This window comes from Osmerus eperlanus, chromosome 18, assembly GCF_963692335.1.
Source record: "Osmerus eperlanus chromosome 18, fOsmEpe2.1, whole genome shotgun sequence".
Classification (NCBI taxonomy): Eukaryota; Metazoa; Chordata; class Actinopteri; order Osmeriformes; family Osmeridae; genus Osmerus; species Osmerus eperlanus.
The window spans coordinates 237,053-260,975 of NC_085035.1; the positions used below are offsets into that span (position 1 = coordinate 237,053).

The following is a 23,923-nucleotide window of genomic DNA, read 5'->3' on the forward strand; positions in this document are numbered from 1 at the left end:
TTATTGTGAGATTTTAAGATGTAATTGTGAGATAAGTTTGAATTATTCACTTGAAACGAGTCATCATTAGAGGATTGTAAGTCCTATATCATCATAATAATGATCCGTAACAGTTCCTTAAAAAGAATCTGCACGTCAGATCCTGACCCGGAAGTGCTCCGGTATTGTTGCTCAACTGAAGAAGTCTGCTTTCTGCATTCGCAACATCAATGGGTTTTATTGGGAATCAGTTACACACTGTCTAAAGATTGCAGATTCTAAAGTAGGTATTTCGTCAGATTGTGTTCGTGTAAAATTGATTGTCAAAGTTTGAAAATTTTGAAAGGATTCTTGAAGTCGTAGCTAGTAGTAGCTTGCTGCTAGCTAAACTAGCTAGCTAGGTAGCTCCCGTCAGCTTTGGTAGCATTAGCTGCCGTAGCTTGGTTTGATGGGCAAGTTGTAGTGGCTCTGGTGACTTAAAATTAACTAGGCAGCTGTATTGTTTTTTCGACAAAATGTGTAGGTTAACTATTTTAGGATAGCTACCACACCTTAGCTGCGATGGAAGTTGTTGGAAGTTTGTCGATTCAATGATTTCGAAGTGAGTCCATCAGCGTCAGTGAACAAGAGGTGCTTGAGCTTGATGCGTTTTGTTAGATGCGCATTACTGATTGCATATCAACATGATGGTTAGATAACAGGTTTATTGCGCATCAGATTATTAAGTGCTTTTTGTTTTTTTCTGAAGAAGAACCAAACCAAGCCGAGGAGGCTTGAACTGAACTGCGCATCTCGGTAACCAGTCGCAACAGAGAAGTAGCTAACTAGCTAGCCTAGCTAGCTTTCAGCTGCACCAACAACAAAACGCCGGCATGTATAATCCTCACCACCACCATCACCAGCAGCAGCAGCAACAACAGTTTCACCAACATCTACGACAGCTACAGCAACTATTCCAGCAGCAGCCTCCTCCTCCGCCTCCTCCTCCACCTCCACCACCTCAACCCCCACCTTCGCACCATGTTGCTCATCACCACCACCAAGCAGGACGGTAAGCCTCTGAACTCGAGGTCGGTGATCAACAGGCCCCTCTTTCTCCTAGTTTTGGCAGGTGTAACAAATGTCAGGCGAACAACGCATCGCATACACAATAATTAAAAAACCTTATATTCACTTCATATCTTAAGTAGATTGTAATTTTTTCTATTTCATGTTTCACTAGCAGTTAATGTTTTGCCAGCATGCTTGCTCATGTTATCCCATGTCTCTGGAGCAGGCCCATGACGGTGCCCCCCCAAGGCCCACCTCCCCCCCGGATGGTCAACCTCTGCCAGGCCACCCAGACCACCATCCTGGCCCCTAACCCCATGCTGCAGGGAGCCCTGCTAATGCAGCAGATGCAGGGTAGGTCTGCTCTCCTGTCATCATCCTCATATAGAACGGGATGTCAAGTGTTACTCATGGTTACGGTCATATGCTGATTCGTCTGTGTTGTAGCAGTGGGCTGTACCTTCCAGCGTCACTTTGTATGCATCTAAGACATCTCCCCTCTGTTTCTCCCCTTCTCCTCTCCTTCTCTCCCCTCTCCTCCCCCCTCCTCTCTGTCTCTCCCCTTCTCCTCTCCTTCTCTCCCCTCTCCTCCCCCCTGCCCTCTGTGTCTCTCCCCTTCTCCTCTCCTTCTCTCCCCTCTCCTCCCCCCTCCGCTCTGTCTCTCCCCTTCTCCTCTCCTTTTCTCCCCTCTCCTCCCCCCTGCCCTCTGTGTCTCTCCCCTTCTCCTCTCCTTCTCTCCCCTCTCCTCCCCCCTCCGCTCTGTCTCTCCCCATCTCCTCTCCTTTTCTGCCCTCTCCTCCCCCCTCCCCTCTGTGTCTCTCCCCATTTCTTTCCCCCTCCGCCCTCCTCCTCTAGGGAACATGCGGGGTTTTGCCATGGGGGGGCAGCAGTTTCGCCAGTTCTTTTCTGCGGGGGCGCGGGCCTCCCTCCTGGGGCCTGTCCCCATGGGCGTGGCCATCAAGACCCCCCACATGAGCTTTCCTGCACGCCACTTCCACCCCCATGCCCGCTACTACAACAACAACATGGTAAACATGGCCACCAGCCCAAACCTCTCATGTATGTCCTAGTATTGTGTGGTGTGATGGGGCTGTTGGTGCTGCAGGAGTATTGTGTGATGTGATGGTGTTGTGGTGAGCTGATGGGGCTGTTGGTGCTGCAGGAGTATTGTGTGATGGTGTTGTGGTGAGCTGATGGGGCTGTTGGTGCTGCAGGAGTATTGTGTGATGGTGTTGTGGTGAGCTGATGGTGCTGTTGGTGCTGCAGGAGTTTTCCTCCCGGCAGGGGGGCAGGAAGCGGGACAGCGAGCAGCGAGCCTCCGGCAGTGCAGACTCACTTCCTGCCAGCAGCGCTGATGCACTTCCTGTGGCAGCCGGCTCTGTGGGGAGGAGCAGTGACCACACCCTCGGAGGTAGGGTTAGGGACCTCAGACGCTTCTGTCCTCTACCCCCCTCCCCTATCTCACCCCCCTCCAGTATGTGAGAAGGAAGCATAAACTAGCCTAGTCTACACTGTGGAACTGCTAGATGTGAAAGAACAATAATCCAATGTGCAGTTGAGTAAGGAGGTCTGTGCTGCAGAGAGAAGAGGTCTGTGCTGCAGAGAGAAGAGGTCTGTGTTGCGCGTCTCTTAGAGTTTCCTGTTTTCCCCCAGATGGAGGAGTGGGGGGGTTAGACGCGCCCCCTGAGCCCCCCGAGGAGGAGCCGGTCCTGAAGAAGCTGCGGACAGAGGGGTGAGTGGGAGGCTGGGGCCCCCCATCAAGGATGAGCCACGCCCGTCCATTACCCATGAGTCCGTGACCCATGAGTCCGTGACCCATGAGTCCGTGACCCATGAGTCCGTGACCCATGAGTCCGTGACCCATGAGTCCGTGACCCATGAGTCCGTGACCCATGAGTCCGTGACCCATGAGTCCGTGACCCATGAGTCGTTGTTTTGTAGTTGTAACTTGCTCATGAACACCAACATGGGCCAGCTAACGGTGGCAAGATTGTTGGTTTCTTCCTGTGCTCTATCTTACTTCCTATACTCTTTCTTTCTGTCTCGCTCAGCTCAGAGGAGCCTGTGGAGCGGTCCACTGTGCAGACAACCGGAGTGCTGGGTGGTGTGGAGTGTAAGAGCCCAGCAACAGACAGCCAGCCTGGAGGTGAACACACCCTTCTCTAGTTTTGGACTCTTCCAAGTCTCCTCAGTTCAGAACCTTCATACTCTCAGTATCTGATCATTAAAAACATATAAATTAACTTGTTAATCTCTCCACTTTGGATAACAGCTTCTGCTAAATTCACACATTGTTAATACAAATCTATGTAGTAATGTGAAGAAACTACAAAGGATATTGTAATGTAAGATGTGAATGTGGTGGTGTAGTGTGAGACTTGGATGACCAGGCCGGAGGTAAACTATCCCATGTCTCCTCCCCAGACTGTGAGCTCCTGGAGGAGGGAGGCAGCACTGCCGAGGCTGCGGAGGCCCTGGAGGAGAGCAGGGCCCTGGAGGAGAGCAGGGCCGTGGAGGAGGGCAGGGCCGTGGAGGAGGGCAGGGCCGTGGAGGAGGGCAGGGCCGTGGAGGAGGGCAGGGCCCTGGAGGAGGGCAGGGCCGTGGAGGTGAGCAGGGCCGTGGAGGAGGGCAGGGCCGTGGAGGAGGGCAGGGCCGTGGAGGAGGGCAGGGCCGTGGAGGAGGGCAGGGCCGTGGAGGAGGGCAGGGCCGTGGAGGAGGGCAGGGCCGTGGAGGAGGGCAGGGCCGTGGAGGAGGGCAGGGCCGTGGAGTAGAGCAGGGCCGTGGAGGTGAGCAGGGCCGTGGAGTAGAGCAGGGCCGTGGAGGTGAGCAGGGCCGTGGAGGAGGGCAGGGCCGTGGAGGAGGGCAGGGCCGTGGAGGAGGGCAGGGCCGTGGAGTAGAGCAGGGCCGTGGAGGAGGGCAGGGCCGTGGAGGAGGGCAGGGCCGTGGAGGAGGGCAGGGCCGTGGAGGTGAGCAGGGCCGTGGAGTAGAGCAGGGCCGTGGAGGTGAGCAGGGCCGTGGAGGTGAGCAGGGCCGTGGAGGTGAGGAGGGAAAATTGTAAATATCTGTATACGCTCTCTCTGTGTGTGTGTGTTTGGAAAAAGCAGGTCGAGAGAGGAGAGCTGAACCTGCAGGACTCTGAGGAGGCTGGCGCGGAGGCCAGAGGGGAGGCCGGCCCCCTGCCAGGCCCCCAAGAGGAGGGGAGCGGCGAGGCAGCTAACAGGTTCTACTGCTACATCTGCAACATAACCTGCCACAACCAGCAGGTACTAAGGACACCCTGCACTCTCTCTCACACACAACGGTACTTTTGGTAAATATAGGGGACCTTACTGTGTTATTGAGGAGGGCTGCGGAGGTGAGGAGGGCTGTGGAGGTGAGGATGGGTGAGGAGGGCTGTGGAGGGAGAGGATGGGTGAGGAGGGCTGCGGAGGTGAGGAGGGCTGTGGAGGTGAGGATGGGTGAGGAGGGCTGTGGAGGGAGAGGATGGGTGAGGAGGGCTGCGGAGGTGAGGAGGGCTATGGAGGGAGAGGATGGGTGAGGAGGGCTGTGGAGGGAGAGGATGGGTGAGGAGGGCTACGGAGGTGAGGAGGGCTATGGAGTCAGAGGAGGGCTGCGGAGGTGAGGATGGGTGAGGAGGGCTGTGGAGGTGAGGAGGGCTGTGGAGGAGAGGATGGGTGAGGAGGGCTGTGGAGGTGAGGAGGGCTGTGGAGGAGAGCAAGGCTGTGGAAGCTTCTTGTCAGTCACTTTGGATAAAAGCGTCTGCTAAATGAATAAATGTATGGGACCTTGCTGATGTTGTTAAAGCCGAACAGCTTTAACATCAGTGTGATGGACTGAGTGAGCTGTGTAACAGCTTGCGTGTGTGTGCGTGTGTGTGTGTGTGCGCGTGCGTGTGTGTGTAGAACTTCCAGGGCCACATGAACGGCCTGTCCCACCAGCAGAAGATGATGGAGATCCAGCACATGAGCAACGCCTGCTTGGTCACACTGCTGCCCCGCGTACAGGAGACACTGCAGGGCGCACGCCGGGACGGGTACACACACACACACATCTACACACAATACATGATTCACACTAGTGTGTGTGTGTGTGTTAGTGTCTCAGGGAGAAGAGACCAAACACACAGACGTCTACACACACACGCGCGTATGCACACATCTACACACACTATACATGCTTCACACTAGTGTGTGTGTCTCAGGGAGAAGAGGCCAGGTCTGCAGCGATGGTGTGCCTCTTGTCAGACACATTTCACCAGCAATGTCCTGGAGCACCGCCGGACAAAGGAGCACAAGGTCTGATTACACTGCCCTCCCTTCCTGTTACACTGCCCTCACTTCCTGTTACACTGCCCTCACTTCCTGTTACACTGCCCTCACTTCCAGTCACACTGCCCTCACTCTGTTACACTGCCCTCACTTCCAGTCACACTGCCCTCACTCTGTCACACTGCCCTCACTCTGTCACACTGCCCTCACTCCAGCAGAGCATACTGTACACTGCCCTCACTCTGTCACACTGCCCTCACTCCAGCAGAGCATACTGTACACTGCCCTCACTCTGTCACACTGCCCTCACTCCAGCAGAGCATACTGTACACTGCCCTCACTCTGTCACACTGCCCTCACTCCAGCAGAGCATACTGTACACTGCCCTCACTCTGTCACACTGCCCTCACTCCAGCAGAGCATACTGTACACTGCCCTCACTCCAGCAGAGCATACTGTACACTGCCCTCACTCTGTCACACTGCCCTCACTCCAGCAGAGCATACTGTACACTGCCCTCACTCTGTCACACTGCCCTCACTCCAGCAGAGCATACTGTACACTGCCCTCACTCCAGCAGAGCATACTGTACACTGCCCTCACTCCAGCAGAGCATACTGTACACTGCCCTCACTCTGTCACACTGCCCTCACTCCAGCAGAGCATACTGTACACTGCCCTCACTCCAGCAGAGCATACTGTACACTGCCCTCACTCCAGCAGAGCATACTGTACACTGCCCTCACTCTGTCACACTGCCCTCACTCCAGCAGAGCATACTGTACACTGCCCTCACTCCAGCAGAGCATACTGTACACTGCCCTCACTCCAGCAGAGCATACTGTACACTGCCCTCACTCTGTCACACTGCCCTCACTCCAGCAGAGCATACTGTACACTGCCCTCACTCCAGCAGAGCATACTGTACACTGCCCTCACTCCAGCAGAGCATACTGTACACTGCCCTCACTCCAGCAGAGCATACTGTACACTGCCCTCACTCCAGCAGAGCATACTGTACACTGCCCTCACTTCCTGTCACACTGCCCTCACTCCAGCAGAGCATACTGTACACTGCCCTCACTCCAGCAGAGCATACTGTACACTGCCCTCACTCTGTCACACTGCCCTCACTCCAGCAGAGCATACTGTACACTGCCCTCACTCTGTCACACTGCCCTCACTCCAGCAGAGCATACTGTACACTGCCCTCACTCTGTCACACTGCCCTCACTCCAGCAGAGCATACTGTACACTGCCCTCACTCTGTCACACTGCCCTCACTCCAGCAGAGCATACTGTACACTGCCCTCACTCTGTCACACTGCCCTCACTCCAGCAGAGCATACTGTACACTGCCCTCACTCTGTCACACTGCCCTCACTCCAGCAGAGCATACTGTACACTGCCCTCACTCCAGCAGAGCATACTGTACACTGCCCTCACTCCAGCAGAGCATACTGTACACTGCCCTCACTCCAGCAGAGCATACTGTCACACTGCCCTCACTCCAGCAGAGCATACTGTACACTGCCCTCATTCCAGCAGAGCATACTGTACACTGCCCTCACTCCAGCAGAGCATACTGTACACTGCCCTCACTCCAGCAGAGCATACTGTACACTGCCCTCACTCCAGCAGAGCATACTGTACACTGCCCTCACTTCCTGTCACACTGCCCTCACTCCAGCAGAGCATACTGTACACTGCCCTCACTCCAGCAGAGCATACTGTACACTGCCCTCACTCTGTCACACTGCCCTCACTCCAGCAGAGCATACTGTACACTGCCCTCACTCTGTCACACTGCCCTCACTCCAGCAGAGCATACTGTACACTGCCCTCACTCTGTCACACTGCCCTCACTCCAGCAGAGCATACTGTACACTGCCCTCACTCTGTCACACTGCCCTCACTCCAGCAGAGCATACTGTACACTGCCCTCACTCTGTCACACTGCCCTCACTCCAGCAGAGCATACTGTACACTGCCCTCACTCCAGCAGAGCATACTGTACACTGCCCTCACTCCAGCAGAGCATACTGTACACTGCCCTCACTCCAGCAGAGCATACTGTACACTGCCCTCACTCCAGCAGAGCATACTGTACACTGCCCTCACTCCAGCAGAGCATACTGTACACTGCCCTCACTCCAGCAGAGCATACTGTACACTGCCCTCACTCCAGCAGAGCATACTGTACACTGCCCTCACTCCAGCAGAGCATACTGTACACTGCCCTCACTCCAGCAGAGCATACTGTACACTGCCCTCACTCCAGCAGAGCATACTGTACACTGCCCTCACTCCAGCAGAGCATACTGTACACTGCCCTCACTCCAGCAGAGCATACTGTACACTGCCCTCACTCCAGCAGAGCATACTGTACACTGCCCTCACTCCAGCAGAGCATACTGTACACTGTGCCCTGGTAGCTGACTAGGATGTAATCCTCGCTCTGTGCTTGTCCGCAGCGGTCCAGCTGCATGGCCAGCCCCTCCTGCACGGTGTGCAAGAGGCTCTTCAGGACTCCTCGTCTGTTTGTGCAGCACATGCAGTCTGACGAGCACGGGCACAGGGTGCAGGAGGTGTGTGTAACCCTAACCCTCAGTCACTAAGGAGACACATTCTGCTTTCTCTATGTTGACTATGCTGTTAAATGTTACTCTACCACAATAGTTAGAAATACAGTTTGTCCTGGATTAACTGTCTTCTCTCATCTCTCTTTCCTCCTCTTCTTATTGCAGCTTCGAGAAGAGAGCGGACCGGAGGCCCTGGCTGAGATGGTTGCCATGGATGCAGACGGCTGCTATGTTGACGATGGGGAGGAGGAGGGGGAGGGGGAGCAGGACAGCTCTGACAGACAGGTAAGTCTGTGTGCACCCCTTTACCTTTTACCTAACCCTGAGTGATAGACGAAGTCAGATGTAAACCGAGTACAGGAGGTGAGATGATATAACTACAGTACAGTAGGTGAGATGATATAAGGTCCTGAGGTGATGTGATGCTACCGTCCTACAGGAGGGCAGCCGGCGGGAGGTGGCCCTGGAGGACATGGCAGATGATGAGGAGCACCAGCCAGACACGGTGTACGGTAAGGAACCTCCTCCTCGCTGTCTCCTCCTCCTCCTCGCTGTCTCCTTCTCCTCGACTCCCGTTCCCCCTTGTGTCTTGAAGCATTGTCACATCCTGTGTTGCTTCCTGTCGCAGGCTCCAGCTTCCTGGTTCCTGTGGCTGGCTTCCTTTGCCGCCTCTGTCACCAGTTCTACCACTTCGAGTCATCCGCCCGGCACACACACTGCACGTCCCTCGAGCACTTCAACAACCTCAAGGTTGGTTGTCTGCAAGTAGCAACAGAAAACGCCCAGTTACTCAAAGCTAAGCAGAAGATAAATATTCTAAGCAGAAGATAAATCTTCATGTCCCTCTGTCTCCCTTTCTCCCTCCCTCCCTCTGTCTAAAACAGAAGTTCAGAAGCCTGCAGAGCCAGAAGGCCGCAGCGCCCCCCCTGGATCCGCTGGCAGAGGCCAGCCTGGACGGTCTGGAGGAGAGTGGCGGCCACCTGAGCTCCGGGTCCGAGTGCCTCTCTGGGGATGAGCTTCTGGAGTCAGACGTGGAGGAGCCAGGCCTCAGCCACTCTGCCCTGCTGCAGCCCACCGTCAGCATCACCAGGCTGGCCTCCAGCCTCCTGCTCCAGCCTCAGGACCACCAAGACCCCCACTCGCCCCAAGACCCCCAGCCCCAAGACCCCCAGCCCCAAGACCCCCAGCCCCAAGACCCCCAGCCCCAAGACCCCCAGGACCCCCAGCCCCAAGACCCCCAGGACCCCCAGCCTCAGGACCACCAAGACCACCAGCCCTCCCAGGACCACCAAGACCCCCAGCCCCAAGACAACCAGCCCCCCCAGGCCTTGTTCATACCAGTACAAGAGGACCTCCCCTCTCCCAGCCCCCCTGCAGACCCAGAGGAGGGGCTCCTGTTCCAGGACAGCCCAGAGCAGCTCTGCCCCCTGGGGCTGGAGGTGACCGGAGAGGAGGCTGCCTCTAACCCTGCCTTGGTTCCAGGAGAGGCAGAAGAGGTGGAGGAGGAGGTGAAAGAGGCTGCCCCTGTCCCAGAAGAGAAGCCCAGCGTGGGGAAGGCTAAAGCTGCTCCCAAGCGCAGGTCTGGCAGGGCAACAAGGAGGCGGTGAGAGGTGGAGGGAGATGCGGGAGAGAGAGTTGCTTGGTAGATCTCAGCTGTGAAGGTGCGTTACAAAGACACACTCCCCTCATTCATAAAGATTCCTGGCTCCTCTAAACTGTTGGGATTTCTTATAACATCCCACTGAGCACCTGTGGGAGCATTTAACAGAAACATGTTTGCAGTAGTGGAATCAGAAAACAAATTATGTTACTTCTTAAAGTGTTAAATGAATCATGCGGGAAAAAATGTGGGGTCGATTTCAGCTCGATTAACACGTGGTGTTGTAGGTAGAAACATCCAAACAGCTGACAAAGCTGGTGCTGTTGAACAAGGTCTTTATTTTCACATTGTGGCTCTAGAGAAGTACCGTCTTCTAGTGAGGTTCTAGAATGTAGCAGCTCTGCTGATCTGAGTTCAGCATTTTTAGCAGGTGACCTGATCTGAAACTATTGTGTGGGGTACAAAAAAAATAAATATTAAAAATATTTAAAAAAAATAAAGAAATTTAAAAAATAATACAAAACAAGGTTTGAACGGTACTTTTGCTTGATCTGATCCTAGTTTTGTTGAAGTGCTTTTTGTCATCGACATTGTAACCCTAACGAGGAAGTCCCTAACTGGAGACTTCTCAGGCTCTGATTGAGACCGTTCTAGATGGGGGGGGTTTTAACTGAGCCAGTCTCAGAACCCCATGGTGCTGGTGCTGCCGGCTGTGGGTGTTATGGTAACAGCAGGCCAGGGCACTGATAGGCCATCTCAGTCCTACCAGGAAGCAGTATCAGACAGCTGGGATCCAAGTATCCAATCAGCTATTTCCTGTTGCAAGTGCTGGAATGTATCGCCTGTCGCGGTTACTGAAACTCATTGTCCTTTTGTCGGATATTCAGATTGTGCCGGATCTTGGAAGTGGAGTCTTTTTGCTTTTATTTCCTAAATAAAATTCCTTAATACAGTAGTGATCTTACAGGTAGGCTACCTCAAATGCATTTGTCCAGGAGAGGGGCGTTTCCCCTCGCCTACACAACAGCCACCCCTCTGGTTACTACCAATGCCAGGTGTCTGTGACATCACAGACTAAACCTTCAAAGTTCCACAAGACCAGAAAACTGTCCTTTTTAGATACAATTTTAACTTTGGCCTAGAGTAGAGCAGGTTTTACTCTTGTTTTGATTAAACAGCTGCAAAATATTTTTATGCAAGGTTCAGCTTTCATTCTCATTTCCCTCGCTGATGGGAACAGTCACCAGCCCTCCCTGATGGGAACAGTCACCAGTTCTAAGTGGACCACGTCAGTGTGGTCAGTGTGGCTAGACCCATCAGCTAACCCTTCTGGACAGAAGGCTTAATGATGCTCACACCAGCCAACTGACAAATGTGCTTTGTACTGTATATGAGGTGTGGATAGTTTAGTGATGAATCACTCTACCTTAACTTTGTTGCTTTTGTCATTTGTTTTGCACCCACCCCTCACAATACCCTCAAACGTAATCTGCTCCAACGCTATGGACTACAAGGAACCCATGTAATACTGTGTAGGAGCATCTCTCGTTTGGCTTCATCGTTCCACTGGTATCAGTTCTAGAACTGTCCAGAGGACATGCCTCTCGTGGCCAGATGTTGTGTGTGTGTGTGAAGCAGACTTGCAGCTACAAGTTGAATAACCAGCAGCTCAACCACCGTAAGAGCACCAGCGCTAGAACCATCCGCTGGCAGCTTCCTTCTTCATAGCAAATACATGTCTAACTCCAACAGTGGAGTTGTGGATTCTGTATTTGATTTCACTAAATTGTGTAGCTCTCTGTTTCATTCACAAATGTGTTCCCCTTTTTGAAATGAGGGGATTACATCTTGGGATGTGGGACAGTAAAGTAGTGTAACACTGATGCGCTGCAGCAGTACATGGCCAGTTTGAGGAACAGAGGGGAGAGAGGTCTGGGCATGTGAGGATACAATGCTGGTCCTTTTTAGATCCAGCTCAACTAAATCAGAAAGAAACTTCAAACAAAAGCTGTATGTTTCCAAATGTATTTTTATTCTGCAAATGACAGATGAACAAGTGATGTTTTCTAGAAGCTGCAAGTTTAATGTATTTTTGGATGTTTGTTTTCTGTATTGGGGTCATTTTAATTTATAATAAAATTTGACAATTGCTTGCCACGTTGATTCATATCTGCTCACTATTCACCTTGAACAGTTATACAATAAAACGACTTAAATAGATATACTGGAGAAACAAAAACCTTCCCTGTTTCTTATTGCACGAGACCAGACGGCACACATGACCTCTTTGATACATCTCCAGTGTATTACAGTTCCCTATAGGCCTACGATGAGTCAAGACAGCGAACAACACAACCATATTTAATGCATAGGTAAATGATTATGAAGAGGCTATATATTGATTAGCAAATCAATGGAAAAACTCGGAGGAACGATGAAAGCAGTCAGCATTTGGCTCATTGTGTAGTTAATAGCAGGAACCGTACTGAGGGTGCTGACTAGTACCAGAGAAAAATCCGGAAGTGCTACATAATTTGGACAACGAACATAAAGCCCCTTTCCATCCTCTACACAATGCGTCTGCACTACAGCACACTTCAGGAAACGTTCACACGGGTGGGTGGAGTGTTGCTGAGGACTGTTATGGGAAGAGCTCTAGCCTCGCTTTACGTTATAGTCCGTTACAGCTGAACAATGTTGCTGTGTTAACGTCCTTCACTTGACTCTCCGTCCTTTTCCGCTTCGGCAGGTGAGGACTCGTCCTGCAGCGGTTTATCCTCCGCGGAGGCCGTGGGAGCGCTCTGCTGGGCTCGCATCTCATGTCTCACCTGCCGGTTAGCCGCGAGTAACTCCTGCAGTTTGCCGTTCAAAGAGTCGTTGCGCTCCTCCAAGTCATCCAGACACGAGTTGATCTGATCCAGCATTGAGTTGATGGCTGCGTACTCTTCCAAGAGAGTGGAGAGTATGGGAATTAATTAGTTTACAAGTTGCCAAACAGGACCCTAGCTTTAGTAGCCTAATTAACCTTTAGGTAGGAGATACATCTGTCTTAGAATAACACTAGTTGTGTAATGGGGCACTGGATCTCTTGCACAGTCATGCTAACACACCTCGTGATGTCTGACACACACAAAAAATAATTAGGTGAGGCACAATTTCTCACTGTTTATTAACATGACAGCACTTTATGGCAAAAATAACGGATTACACATGTAATCTAGCTACTGTGGGTATTCCGTCATGTCAATGAATCGACAACGTTGAGGCAGATAATGGAGTCAAAAGTGATCGTACAGAAACCAGAAACACAAGCTAGAAATATACCTTCTACGCTGAACTCGTCCTCGTCGTCGATAATGCCGTCTTCAATAGAGAGGTCGGGATCTCCATTTGGTCCCGACATTGTTTGTGAATGTTATTGAAATGGTCAAGCTACTGTGCTAACTGTCTAGCCCAGGTCGGCCAGCCACTCACAATACGAGATGTTACAGATGCAAGTAGGCCTACACCAATATTGATGTGTATCCTGAGTATATGTATCTATCGAGCGTCAAGGGATCAAATAAAGAAGAGAGACAGATCATTGATTTGTGACAGATGAAATGGACTGTGCTCCTAGCTTGATTCTACTGTCAGCTGACTGGGGTCCGACTAGTCTCGAGGTTACCTACTGTGATGCCTACAAGTAATTGTCAAATCAATAACGCAAAACTGACAGGACAAACGCACATTTGCATTAACAGCTACGATTTGTGTCTTTGTGAATTTATATAGATGTTTCGACAAGAAGATACAACTATTGTAGATGGTAAGAGATTTTACACGACGGGCTATTTCGTGGTCTCCTTGGCTGTGTTTACGTTACGATGAACCGTCAGTAGATGGCGCCAGAGTGCGACTTGCATCTGCTGCGGTCGAAAACGTTCCAGGAGAAGAGAACCCACGTGTGTGCAAATTGTCAGGGGTGTTTTTTTTTTACTTTCTTTTGAATATGGACGAGCTACCAGCAGACCTTAAAGCCTTCCTTCTAAATCACCCGTTTCTTCAACTGACGGATTCCAAAAAGGTGTGCTGGCTATTAACTGGAATTATGTGGTTGCTTAATGATAAACTAACTGCTAACTTGCTAGCTACCGTTTGCCAGGTCTCTGCTACCATTCGCTGCACACCTGTGTTGCTATGGAACAAGCTCGCCAACGACAATTTTTTCTGACTCCTCTCCTCTGTTTATTATTAGATAAAATGCTCTCTCAACGGACACGAGTTCCCTTGCAGTCTTACAGAGCTACAGAACTTCACCAAGGGAAAGAAGTATGAGAAACTAAGCGCCACAGCAGAGTTCAACTACAGCCAGTATGAACCGCATGTGGTACCAAGCACGAAACAAGCGTGAGTACTGGGCTCGGTTTCGTTGTAGTTAGATTATCTTTAAGGAGCTTGCGGATAGGCACTAACGTTCATAGTTAGGTATATACTAATTTCAATTTATCTGACCACTTGTTAATTAAAGAACATTAGAACCTAAGTCATTCATTGTCATTACGTTTATTCTAGCCGTTGTTTCTCTTATCTTCGTAATGTGTAATTAACCATTCCGTTGACTTTTTCGGAGAAGGCTCAATATGCTTAATAAATTACATTATTTTGTCCCTGCTCAACAAGTACCACATGCCTGTGTACCTCAGGAATCAGCTGTTCTGTAAACTGACGCTCCGACACATCAACCGCCTGCCTCACCATGTCCTGCGGCACGTCAACGGGAAACGCTTCAAGCGGTCACTAGAAAAATGTTAGTACACATGCACACGTTTCATTATGTTATGGTATTGGACATGATAACATAAATAAACTCTTGGTCTCAACCATTTTGATATGGTCCTTCCACTAATGTCCTGAAGCATGGATTTCATATCAGTTATACATGTCACATCTTGACATGATGATGCCATCCATTACGTTACATGTGATTCATTTAGCAGATGTGTACATGCAACATCTCCTGAGACGGATGTTTCTCTGTACCCTGCCCTCCCCAGATGAGGAGTGTGTGCAGCAGGGCGTGGAGTTCGTCCCGGTGTGCTTGCAGAAGAAGAGACCCAGAGACAGTGGGGGGGAGAGGGACCGGGGGCGCCATGGCCAGCGGGGGAGCGCCTCTTGGGAACCAAGCACCAGCGACGATGGCGGGAGTGACTCTGAGGACAGCATGAGTGACCTGTACCCCTGTTAGTACTGCTGCACCCCTGCAGGACTGTAACCTAGCTAGTACTGCTGTACAGTTTGCTGAGTGTTTATGGATTCTGATTGGCTGTTGGATGCTGTGAGGGGACAGCTGAATACTTGGTCAGTACCATGTGTGTACTGGTGAGGCTGACGGGTGAGGGCTGGTGGAGACTGACACCTCTGTTCTTGTAGCGTCCATGTTTCCTGCAGAAGAGACAACAAAGGATGCGGAAGAACAGACAAAGGAGGATGACTTTCAAACAGACGAGGAAGAGGAGGAAATGGAAGTAGATAAACAGGCTCCACAGAAACGCAGAAAGGTCAGCGTCTTTTATCTTCCACAACAATTTATAATCGAGGCTGGTGTCTCATTGTATTGGTGACATTGTTCTCATTTTGGCCTCTACAGGTTCAAGGTTGTCGTTTCCAGAAAAAGTTCAAGAACCACAAGGAAAGAAAAGGCTCAAATAACGGCGCAAAGATTACAAATGGAAAATAAAAAACTTTCTTGACTGTCATTCCAGACTGTTCTTGTTAAGCTTTTAGAGTCACATGGAAAACAAACATGTAAGATGTAACATGCATATATAGTTTATAATGTTGCCACTTAAATATATAAATTGGCGTTTCACTTATAATGTATTTTTTTGCGTTATCGTCAAAGCTATTTTCCCATAAAGGAGAGCGGTTGCATATTGTTTACCATCTTGCTGAGAGCCTCTGTCGCACAGGGAATGACGTAGGCAGAAGGAGGCGGAGACAGATCTCACCACATGCAGAGCAGTGTTTTTGCAGATCGTGTTTCATTTTGGATCATACCTAACATTATCAGAAAACGCGTTTGTGAGTATGCATTAAAATGTCTTGAGTGGGATTGTCAGATTGCATGTTCTGTCATTCTCGTGTTGCACTTATCATCGCAACATCAACACAAGTGGGGGAGGGAACCGCACAAAGACGGGCAGTCCCTTCCATGACTCCTCGGGGAGTCTCCCAATCCGAAATGCTGCCATCGTCATGTTAAATCAAACCTTGTTTGAAAAGGAAATGCATTATATGTATGTACTTATTCCCTGTTTACACACCTTTTGTTAAGATTATTAAAACAAATAGAAACGCGGCAGTTGGCGTGCTTGTGTGAACAATCTTCGCTGTGATTAATTAGCTAAATAGTTGATGCGAGTTATGCACACAAATAAACCTTCCTATCGTTTAGTGCTGAAGCTGTTAGCTGTTTGTGCCATGATTTAGCGGGGATAAGAATTGAGTGTTTTTCTGACATTTGACTTTATTCACTTGTTACAGGAACGCAAATAATCTGGAGTCTAGCCGGTGCAGCTGGAGAACATGGCCACATCATCTCCACGCTTCACATGGTGTGACTGTCGGAAGCACAAGATCCCCGTGAAGGACACCCACGAACTGTGTCTGCACTGCTTGGGCCTCCAGCATGCTAAGGAGGCTGTGCTGGAGTATGGCAAGTGTCCCCACTGTGCCAGCATGGACTGGAGCACCTGCATCAACCGTCTGACCAAGGTGCAGGAGGTGATGCACCGGGAGAGCCAGCAGCGGAAACATGAGGCGGCACGCTCCGAGGTCCAGCCCAAGCCTGAGGCGTCCGCAGCCCCCATCAGCCAGCCCAAAGCTGAGCCGGACCCAGGCCCCACCTTGCCACCTGCCCACCTCTCCCCCGCTGCCTCCACCCACCCCTCCAGCATTCCAGTCGTATTCACCCTCCTCCCGCCTCCCCCGCCCCAGATGGCCCTCGGCCCCGGGGGATCCAGAGCTGCTTACCTGTCCCAGCTGGCCGTGCAGCAGTCCGCAGACTCCACCCCCTCCATCAGCCACCTGGGCCCTCACGGCCTCACCGCCATCTCACGCAAACGCCGCCACTTCTCCTCATGTCGATCCCGCTGCTCCCAGAGGGCCAAGAGGAGCCGGGTGGGTCACAGGCGGAGGCACTCCCCCTCCTCCTCCTCCTCTTCCCCCTGCTGGAGCTCCGGGGAGGACTCTTGTGCATCGGGAACGGGACGGAGGTCCGGGCGGGGGACGGGGCGGGGCAGGCGGAGGCACTGTGAGCTGCTGGAGGTGCTGCAGCAGAGGCTGGTTGCCCAGCAACAGGCCGTGCACATGCAGTGGAGCCTCCTGGATAAACGCATTGAGGCTCTGGAGAGGAGACCCGCGGAAGCCGCTACGCTGCTCTCTGTGTCCTCCCAGACCTCTTGCGCTCCTCAGAAGACGTCACGGGACGTGCAGCAGCAGAGGGAACAGTTGGGCTCGTCCAGTGAGCAGCTGGTCACGGCTTCCATCACCGTGGTGAAACAGGAAGAGGAGCCTTCGTCCATCTCATCCGTCTCCAGGCCTTTGAGCGACGCAGAGCGGGAGGAGGCCTCCCAGTCTGCAGACGCCCTCTCCCAGCAGGACCTGTTAGAGGCCAAGGAGCTGCAGAGTCTGGTGGCGCGAGCAGCCAGCTACCTGGGTGTAGACTTCCCCAGCTCAGCCTCTGGCCCTCCAGACCCCACCATGGTGCCGGAGTTTGAGGAGCTAGTCCAGAGCAGCTGGCAGAACCCGGCCAGCTCGCTGCCCCACCGGGAACACCTGTCCCGGCTGTACCGCCTCCACGACTGGCAGTCCCCTGCCTACCAGCAGATGCCGCAGGTCAGCTGCTTCATGTCGGCCATCTTCCAGGCGGTGACACCCTCGGAGAAGAAGGACTCCCCGCTGCCAGCGGAGCAGCTGCGTGTGACGGAGATGCTGGTGGAGAAGATGTACGAGACGGGCGGCATGCTGGCCAAGACGGCCAACTACCTGCGCTACCTGTCGGACTACCAGAGACGGCTGCTGGAGGAGGTGGCCAAGGACCAGCACGCCCAGCGCTTCGGGACCGTTCTGGACGAGCTGAAGCTCATCGGACAGTTCACCCTCCTCATGTCGTCCCACCAGGCGGAGCTCTCAGGGAGGGTCATGTCCGCTTCAGTGGCCGTCCGCAGGCAGATCTGGATGGCCAAGACCAGCTACACCGACTCTCTAAAGGCCACAGTGGCTGACCTTCCCTTCGTGGTCAGCCACGCCTTTGGGGTGGGATCTGGCCCCAGCTCCTCTGGGACCAAGCAGGAGGTGGCCGAGGGCTAGCCTGAGGAGCTAGCTGTTCCTAATGCGTTTCCTGTAACATTGTGTTAAGCTAGGTTACAGCTACAGAATCAAGGTCTGACTTGTGTGTTAGACATCAACTATATAGTATTCTGCAGTTTATCAATTATTTCATGTTGTGTTTGTTTTTCTTTACAATAAGTTGTTTTTCACATGACTATAGGTAGTCTTTATAAACACAGTCAAACGTTCACGTCTCTGCCCTCTACCTCACTCCCACTGTTCTGCAGAGATTTATTTTTAAAGTAGCCAACAATAAAAGTGCCCTGACTACTTTACTCTGGTCATTGAATCTACCTTCTTGGGGTTCACACTAAAGCTTGAGATTGATACCTGTCTAAAATGTTAAACCCTATAACCTCCTATGCTGCTCTACTTGCAGTCTCCTCGTCTCACTACATGAGAGAATGCTCTATAATTGTTTGCTATGTTGGTCACAGTCTGACATTAACCTCAACAGAAGAATATGAACAATTGTTGACTATTGTATTTACGTGTGTACCTAGAGAATTGGGCAGACGGTGTGCCCGTTAGTGAGTATCTTGAGTATACGTGGCAGGCAGCGGTTGCAGAACCGTAGGGGGCTACCGTAGGCACGCGAGGCATTGTGGGGCGGAGGCGGCCTTCTCTGTTGAGACAGGCGAGATTTGTAGCAGTAAATAACAAGAGAAAGGAACTTTCACAATAGCGAATAATCTGCTCGACATCAATATAGATTTGTTATTAACCTCGATATAGTAAGACATGGGTCAGGAGGATCTCATGAACACGGCGGAAGACGTCGCGGACCAGGTAACGGGGTTTACGGAATGCATTTGTGAGCCCGTTAGCTAGCTTGTTCATCCACCAAACAGAAGTGGAGCTAGCTAACGTTAGATTCTGGCCAGCCAGCCAGCTGCTAGCTAATTAATTAGTTTACACAAGTTTTTCTAGCGAATTAAATAGCATGTAGGCTGTGCATCTAGTCTGTCTATATGTGACTTTTGAATTCATTCCGTAGTTATTTTGGTGCGTAACTAAAAGCTAATGTAATTTTTCAATCAATGATTTTTTCTCCTGCAGAGCTAGACTAAGCCAGCTAACGTGCCTTTGGCTTGCTCGATACACGAGAAATGTTAATTTTGCCTCTGATAATATACGTTGCAGTACGTGGTTTAATTATCCAGCTAAATGGCTACATTTACCTTTGGGACATTCCTGTGTGGTGATAATCACATTTTGAAAAAGCACGTAGATTGCGCAATAGCAACTCAATAGTTACTAGTACTTTCAACTTTCAGATCAGCTTTGCCAGTGTGGGGTTGATCCCATGTCGGTACACGGAGGCCTTATAATGTCGTGTTCTAGTTTGAAGTGTTTCTCTGTAAGAGGTGCTTATTGGGACACAGCTCTGGTAGTCGCAAGCAGCCAGACTGCTTGTACCCTCAAGTAACCGATGGTTGTACGGGTATAACCGCATGTTTGTGCCTGTAATGTTGGCCTGATGTTCCATAACTTCGTGGCCTGCTTGTAAGAAATACCGGGCTCTGTGGATGAAGTTGCAATCCCCTCGGAATGTCCTGGCCTATATAGGGGGTTGTGAGGCTGGCATAGTTCAGGTTACAGGACTGGTACTAGTTTGAGGAGTGGACAGGAAGCGTCATTATTCCCGGTAGCGGTGCAGAGTTTCACTCCACTAGATGACGGCTCTCTGGGGAGAACAGCTCGCGCATCTGGGCTGGGGTAGCACAGCTCCCCCTTCTCCTCTTCTAAAGTAGGTAAGGTGACGTTGAATTGCCTCCACCCCTCCTCTGACAGGTGAGAGAGGTGTCTGCTTGTAGGTAACAACGCACAGTCACCGAACAGTAGCCCTCTCTAACGCTGCCTGCAGGCTGTTGTGTTGACGTGGGGTTGGAAACCTACAATAGCAGTTTAAGCTTTCCCGTTATCAGCTTTGTCAAACAAGGGGACACCAAACATTCCAGCTGACATTTCTGTGCAAATAATTCTAGTATGGCCTGGAGCCATTCTGTCACAACAACCTCAGGCTAATCCTGATTGGCTGCCTAGCCCTTCCATTCATACGGATCTCTCGTGGGAGTTGTTGGGGATGTGATTGGCTGGCTGGCCCGGGCAGAACTGATGTGATTTGCTGTCTTCCTGACAGTGCTGATGTGAATGGCTATCTGGCCCAGCCAGTGCTGATGTGGACAGGAAGGTGGGAGGGGCCAGGGCTGGATAAAAGATCCTTCAGGAAGTTCTGTGGGAGACTGTAGGGAACATAGGTCAGGAGTTGTAACATTTTGAACATATTGTAACAATAATGTCATGTAATATATTCACTTAGGGGATTTGAACCTGGGACGTCCTGATGTGTAAGCAAATGTTCTACCATTGATCCTTACCCTCTCCCCTGTAAGATATGGATGATATGATTGTACTACTGACCTATAGACAGTGTCTGTGTTTCCTGCAGGAGAGGAGAGGATGGTACCCTACAGTCAGAGGTTGACTTAAATGTTTCTGGCCACTTGTCCTTTGGGCAAGTGAGACTGATTCTAAGTTTCTAAAGGTTTGAAAGAAGTTTTGAAATAAGAGTCTAAAGGTTAGAAAAATTGTTTCAACAAAACGTTTTGAAAGGCTGAAAAAATATTTGCGTTTTTATTTTAAAAAATTGGTTTGCATCATTGATGAGTACTTAATGAGGACTTTACTATACTCTACTGTGCTCTTCTTTATTCTGTTTAGCAAATAGTTTCGAAAGGTTTTAAAAATATTTAAAATAGAAATATCGGACAAGTTCAGTCTTAATACTTATTACATTACAATACATTTACAATAAATAAAAAAATCACTAGTCCCGGACAATCGGACAGGCCTGTTTAACCCACTCTCACTCATCTCCTCTCCATTCCTCTCCCTAGTTCCTGGTGTTGCAGCCCTAACTCTTCCCCTCTCCTCTCCCTAGTTCCTACGCGTGACCAAGCAGTACCTGCCTCACCTGGCGCGCCTGTGTCTCATCAGCACCTTCCTGGAGGACGGCATCAGGATGTGGTTCCAGTGGAGCGAGCAGAGAGACTACATCGAGGCCACCTGGGGCTGCGGTTACTTCCTGGCAACCTCCTTTGTGCTGCTCAACCTCGTTGGACAGCTGGGTAAGGGGGGGCTGGACTGGGAGCAGGAGAAATGGGGGTCTGGGTAGTATGGCTGGAGATGGCAGAGGCAGGTCATTATGAATGAGTCCAATAATATCTCATCTCCTCCTGCAGGAGGCTGTGTTCTCATCCTCAGTAGAAACTTTGTACAGTACGCCTGCTTTGGACTGTTCGGAATCATAGCTCTACAGGTCAGTCTGCTTATCTGGCTCTCTTATCTCTATATTCATCAGGCACGTTCATCTTTCTTCATTTCTACATCTAAATATCTTATTTTTTCCACCAGACTGTTGCATACAGCATTTTATGGGATCTTAAATTTTTGATGAGGTATGTATCTTTGTCTTCATCAGGTCTGACTGCTGTGTTGCTAAACGTGTGAGGCTACTTGTATGATCTGCTGTCTGACTAACTTTGTTTGAACCTCCCTCGGTCCCTCTCTCTCTCCTCTCCACTCTTCCCTCGGTCCCTCTCTCTCCTCTCTTCCCTCTCCTCCTTCTCCTCTCGACTCTTCCCTCTTCTCTCCTCTCCACTCTTCCCTCTTCTCTTCTCCTCTCTTCCCTCTCCTCCTTCTCCTCTCCACTCTTCCCTCTTCTCTCCTCTCTTCTCCTCTCTTCCCTCTCTCTCCTCTCCACTCTTCCCTCTCCTCCTTCTCCTCTCCTCCTTCTCCTCTCCACTCTTCCCTCTCTCTCCTCTCCACTCTTCCCTCTCCTCCTTCTCCTCTCCTCCTTCTCCTCTCCACTCTTCCCTCTCTCTCCTCTCCACTCTTCCCTCTCCTCCTTCTCCTCTCCTCCTTCTCCTCTCCACTCTTCCCTCTCTCTCCTCTCCACTCTTCCCTCTCCTCCTTCTCCTCTCCTCCTTCTCCTCTCCACTCTTCCCTCTCCTCCTTCTCCTCTCCTCTCTTCCCTCTCCACTCTTCCCTCTCCTCCTTCTCCTCTCCTCTTTCTCCTCTCCTCTCTTCCCTCTCCTCCCCCCTCTCCTCCCCAGGAACTTGGCCCTGGGTGGAGGTTTGCTGCTGCTGCTGGCTGAGTCTCGGTCTGAGGGGAAGAGCATGTTCGCGGGCGTCCCCTCCATGGGGGAGAGCTCCCCTAAGCAGTACATGCAGCTGGGCGGCCGTGTACTGCTGGTGCTCATGTTCATGACCCTGCTGCACTTTGACCCCAGCTTCTTCTCTGTGAGTGGGGAGGGGGGGGTCAGGGTTAGAAGGAGAGGAGGGGGGGGGCATCAGGGTTAGGAGGGGCGGGGGGGTCAGGGCTCAGTGCACCTTCAGAGGAGGTCCCATCTGATCTGCTGTACTTTCTGCACTATAAACACAAACATTATATAGATACAATATACACACACAATACACACACACAAACACATTGTCAGTGTGCTATCAGTGCTCTCATGCTAGATTCCTCCCCCCAGATCCTCCAGAACCTGGTGGGCACGGCCCTCATCGTGCTGGTGGCTGTGGGCTTCAAGACCAAGCTGGCCGCCCTCACCCTGGTCCTCTGGCTCCTGGCCATCAACATCTACTTCAACGCCTTCTGGAGCGTTCCAGCCTACAAGCCCATGCACGACTTCCTGAAGTACGACTTTTTCCAGACCACCTCAGTGATCGGAGGCCTGCTGCTGGTGGTGGCGCTGGGGCCCGGGGGCGTGTCCATGGACGAGAAGAAGAAGGAATGGTAGAGGGGGGGGGGGGGTTAAGGGAGGAGTGGAGGAGAGAGTGATGATAGTAGTGGAGGGGGAGAGAGATGGATGGGGAGAGAGATGGATGGGAGAGTGGGGAGGAAAGGGGCAGTGGGGGGGTGGAGAGGGGCAGTGGGGGGGAGGAGAAACCCTAGCACCACCACTAACCCCAGGACACCACTGCCCCTTGAGGGACAGTCCTCTGGCCAATCACAGCCCCCCAGGGACAGTCTTCTGGCCAATCACAAACACAGTCACATGAGCCCCCTCTGACATGCCTCATTTCTTCTCCCATTGTCTTTAGTTTTCAGTTTTTTTCTTTTCGGTTGATACTGGATTTTTTATACAGCTATTTATGGCAGTTTGTCCAGGTGGCAAGAAAAATAAACGGCACAATAATCTATGTCACAAGAGCAAGGTAGCTAATTTGTGACATGGTGGAGTTTTAGAAAAGAGTCTGTTCTGTCTATGGAAGGTATGTCTATGACCTTGTATTAACAGATGTTATACCATAACTTTAACAAACATTTGTGAATACATGCAAAAGTGGCAAAGTGGAGAGTATGTATCAGAGGTACCTGTGAATATATCATTCTTACCCGCTCTGTGGGGAAGATATCATTCTTACCCGCTCTGTGGGGAAGATGTCATTCTTACCCGCTCTGTGGGGAAGATGTCATTCTTACCCGCTCTGTGGGGAAGACGGTCTGTGACTCATCGTACTGATCTCGAGACCTCAGGCACTGAAAAACAAAACCGGTTCCCCCTCTCTGAACAGTGAGGGGGGGGGGGGTTTACGTCGCACACTAATTGGTGGATTGAAGTTGCGCTTGATTGAAAATCCAATTGTTAGCTCGGGCCATTTGTACTGGACGTCTCTGCTGTACGCCTGAATAGTGGACTGTGTTTGATCTGGGCAATAGGGGGGAGATACACGTTTGTGAAACGCCATATTATTACATCTAGAGAGACACACTGAACTGAACACAAGCAGCGGTCACCTAGACTTTGTTTTTGCTCTGTATAAGAAAAAAATGATCTGTGTAATAATTTTTTCAGACGTTTATGATGTATTTTGGATCCTTTTTTTGGCTGTTTTGTTTAGTTTTTTTGGAGATCATGGCGGTGGAATAAAGATGCAAAAAAAACGTTTTCTCTCTCTGTTATACTTTGAGCAGGAGAGTGTTGAGTCTGTCCAGACGGGAAATTGGTTCTAGTGTGAAGGCAGCGAACAGAGAACGAATTGGCGGCTCTGTTGATAAA

General features: G+C 51.0%; 5 protein-coding genes across 6 annotated transcripts; 4 read left to right on the top strand and 1 right to left on the bottom strand.

Annotated features, from left to right (window-relative positions):
• The first annotated feature begins 154 nt into the window (after positions 1–154).
• On the top strand, positions 155–9,962 carry ciz1a (cdkn1a interacting zinc finger protein 1a). The gene is made up of 16 exons (XM_062484791.1): positions 155–262; positions 731–1,030; positions 1,256–1,383; positions 1,885–2,057; positions 2,296–2,440; positions 2,683–2,761; positions 3,081–3,175; positions 3,454–3,796; positions 4,022–4,292; positions 4,932–5,062; positions 5,231–5,324; positions 7,772–7,885; positions 8,045–8,164; positions 8,319–8,391; positions 8,508–8,629; positions 8,764–9,962. Exons 2-16 carry the CDS (start codon positions 852–854, stop codon positions 9,484–9,486), a joined length of 2,790 nt encoding a protein of 929 aa, XP_062340775.1. The 5' UTR covers positions 155–262; positions 731–851; the 3' UTR covers positions 9,487–9,962.
• A 1,829-nt stretch (positions 9,963–11,791) lies between these two features.
• On the bottom strand, positions 11,792–13,238 carry bbln (bublin coiled coil protein). The gene is made up of 2 exons (XM_062484243.1): positions 12,804–13,238; positions 11,792–12,423 (listed from the first exon to the last, which is right to left on the bottom strand). Exons 1-2 carry the CDS (start codon positions 12,880–12,882, stop codon positions 12,185–12,187), a joined length of 318 nt encoding a protein of 105 aa, XP_062340227.1. The 5' UTR covers positions 12,883–13,238; the 3' UTR covers positions 11,792–12,184.
• Positions 13,239–13,359: 121 nt separating this feature from the next.
• surf2 (surfeit 2) lies at positions 13,360–15,217 on the top strand. Its single transcript, XM_062484241.1, has 6 exons — positions 13,360–13,545; positions 13,717–13,868; positions 14,165–14,268; positions 14,516–14,701; positions 14,892–15,019; positions 15,109–15,217. Exons 1-6 carry the CDS (start codon positions 13,471–13,473, stop codon positions 15,196–15,198), a joined length of 735 nt encoding a protein of 244 aa, XP_062340225.1. The 5' UTR covers positions 13,360–13,470; the 3' UTR covers positions 15,199–15,217.
• On the top strand, positions 15,215–18,127 carry LOC134038705 (uncharacterized). Of its 2 annotated transcripts, XM_062484238.1 has the most exons (3): positions 15,215–15,266; positions 15,364–15,542; positions 16,005–18,127. In XM_062484238.1, exon 3 carries the CDS (start codon positions 16,047–16,049, stop codon positions 17,829–17,831), a length of 1,785 nt encoding a protein of 594 aa, XP_062340222.1. In that variant the 5' UTR covers positions 15,215–15,266; positions 15,364–15,542; positions 16,005–16,046; the 3' UTR covers positions 17,832–18,127. The 2 variants fall into 2 exon arrangements, with proteins under 2 accessions (XP_062340222.1, XP_062340221.1); XM_062484237.1 differs by lacking the exon at positions 15,215–15,266 and having other exon boundaries at positions 15,342–15,542.
• Positions 18,128–18,419: 292 nt separating this feature from the next.
• surf4 (surfeit 4) lies at positions 18,420–23,502 on the top strand. The gene is made up of 6 exons (XM_062484242.1): positions 18,420–18,641; positions 20,797–20,983; positions 21,098–21,174; positions 21,270–21,313; positions 21,971–22,157; positions 22,394–23,502. Exons 1-6 carry the CDS (start codon positions 18,594–18,596, stop codon positions 22,658–22,660), a joined length of 810 nt encoding a protein of 269 aa, XP_062340226.1. The 5' UTR covers positions 18,420–18,593; the 3' UTR covers positions 22,661–23,502.
• Positions 23,503–23,923: the final 421 nt, after the last annotated feature.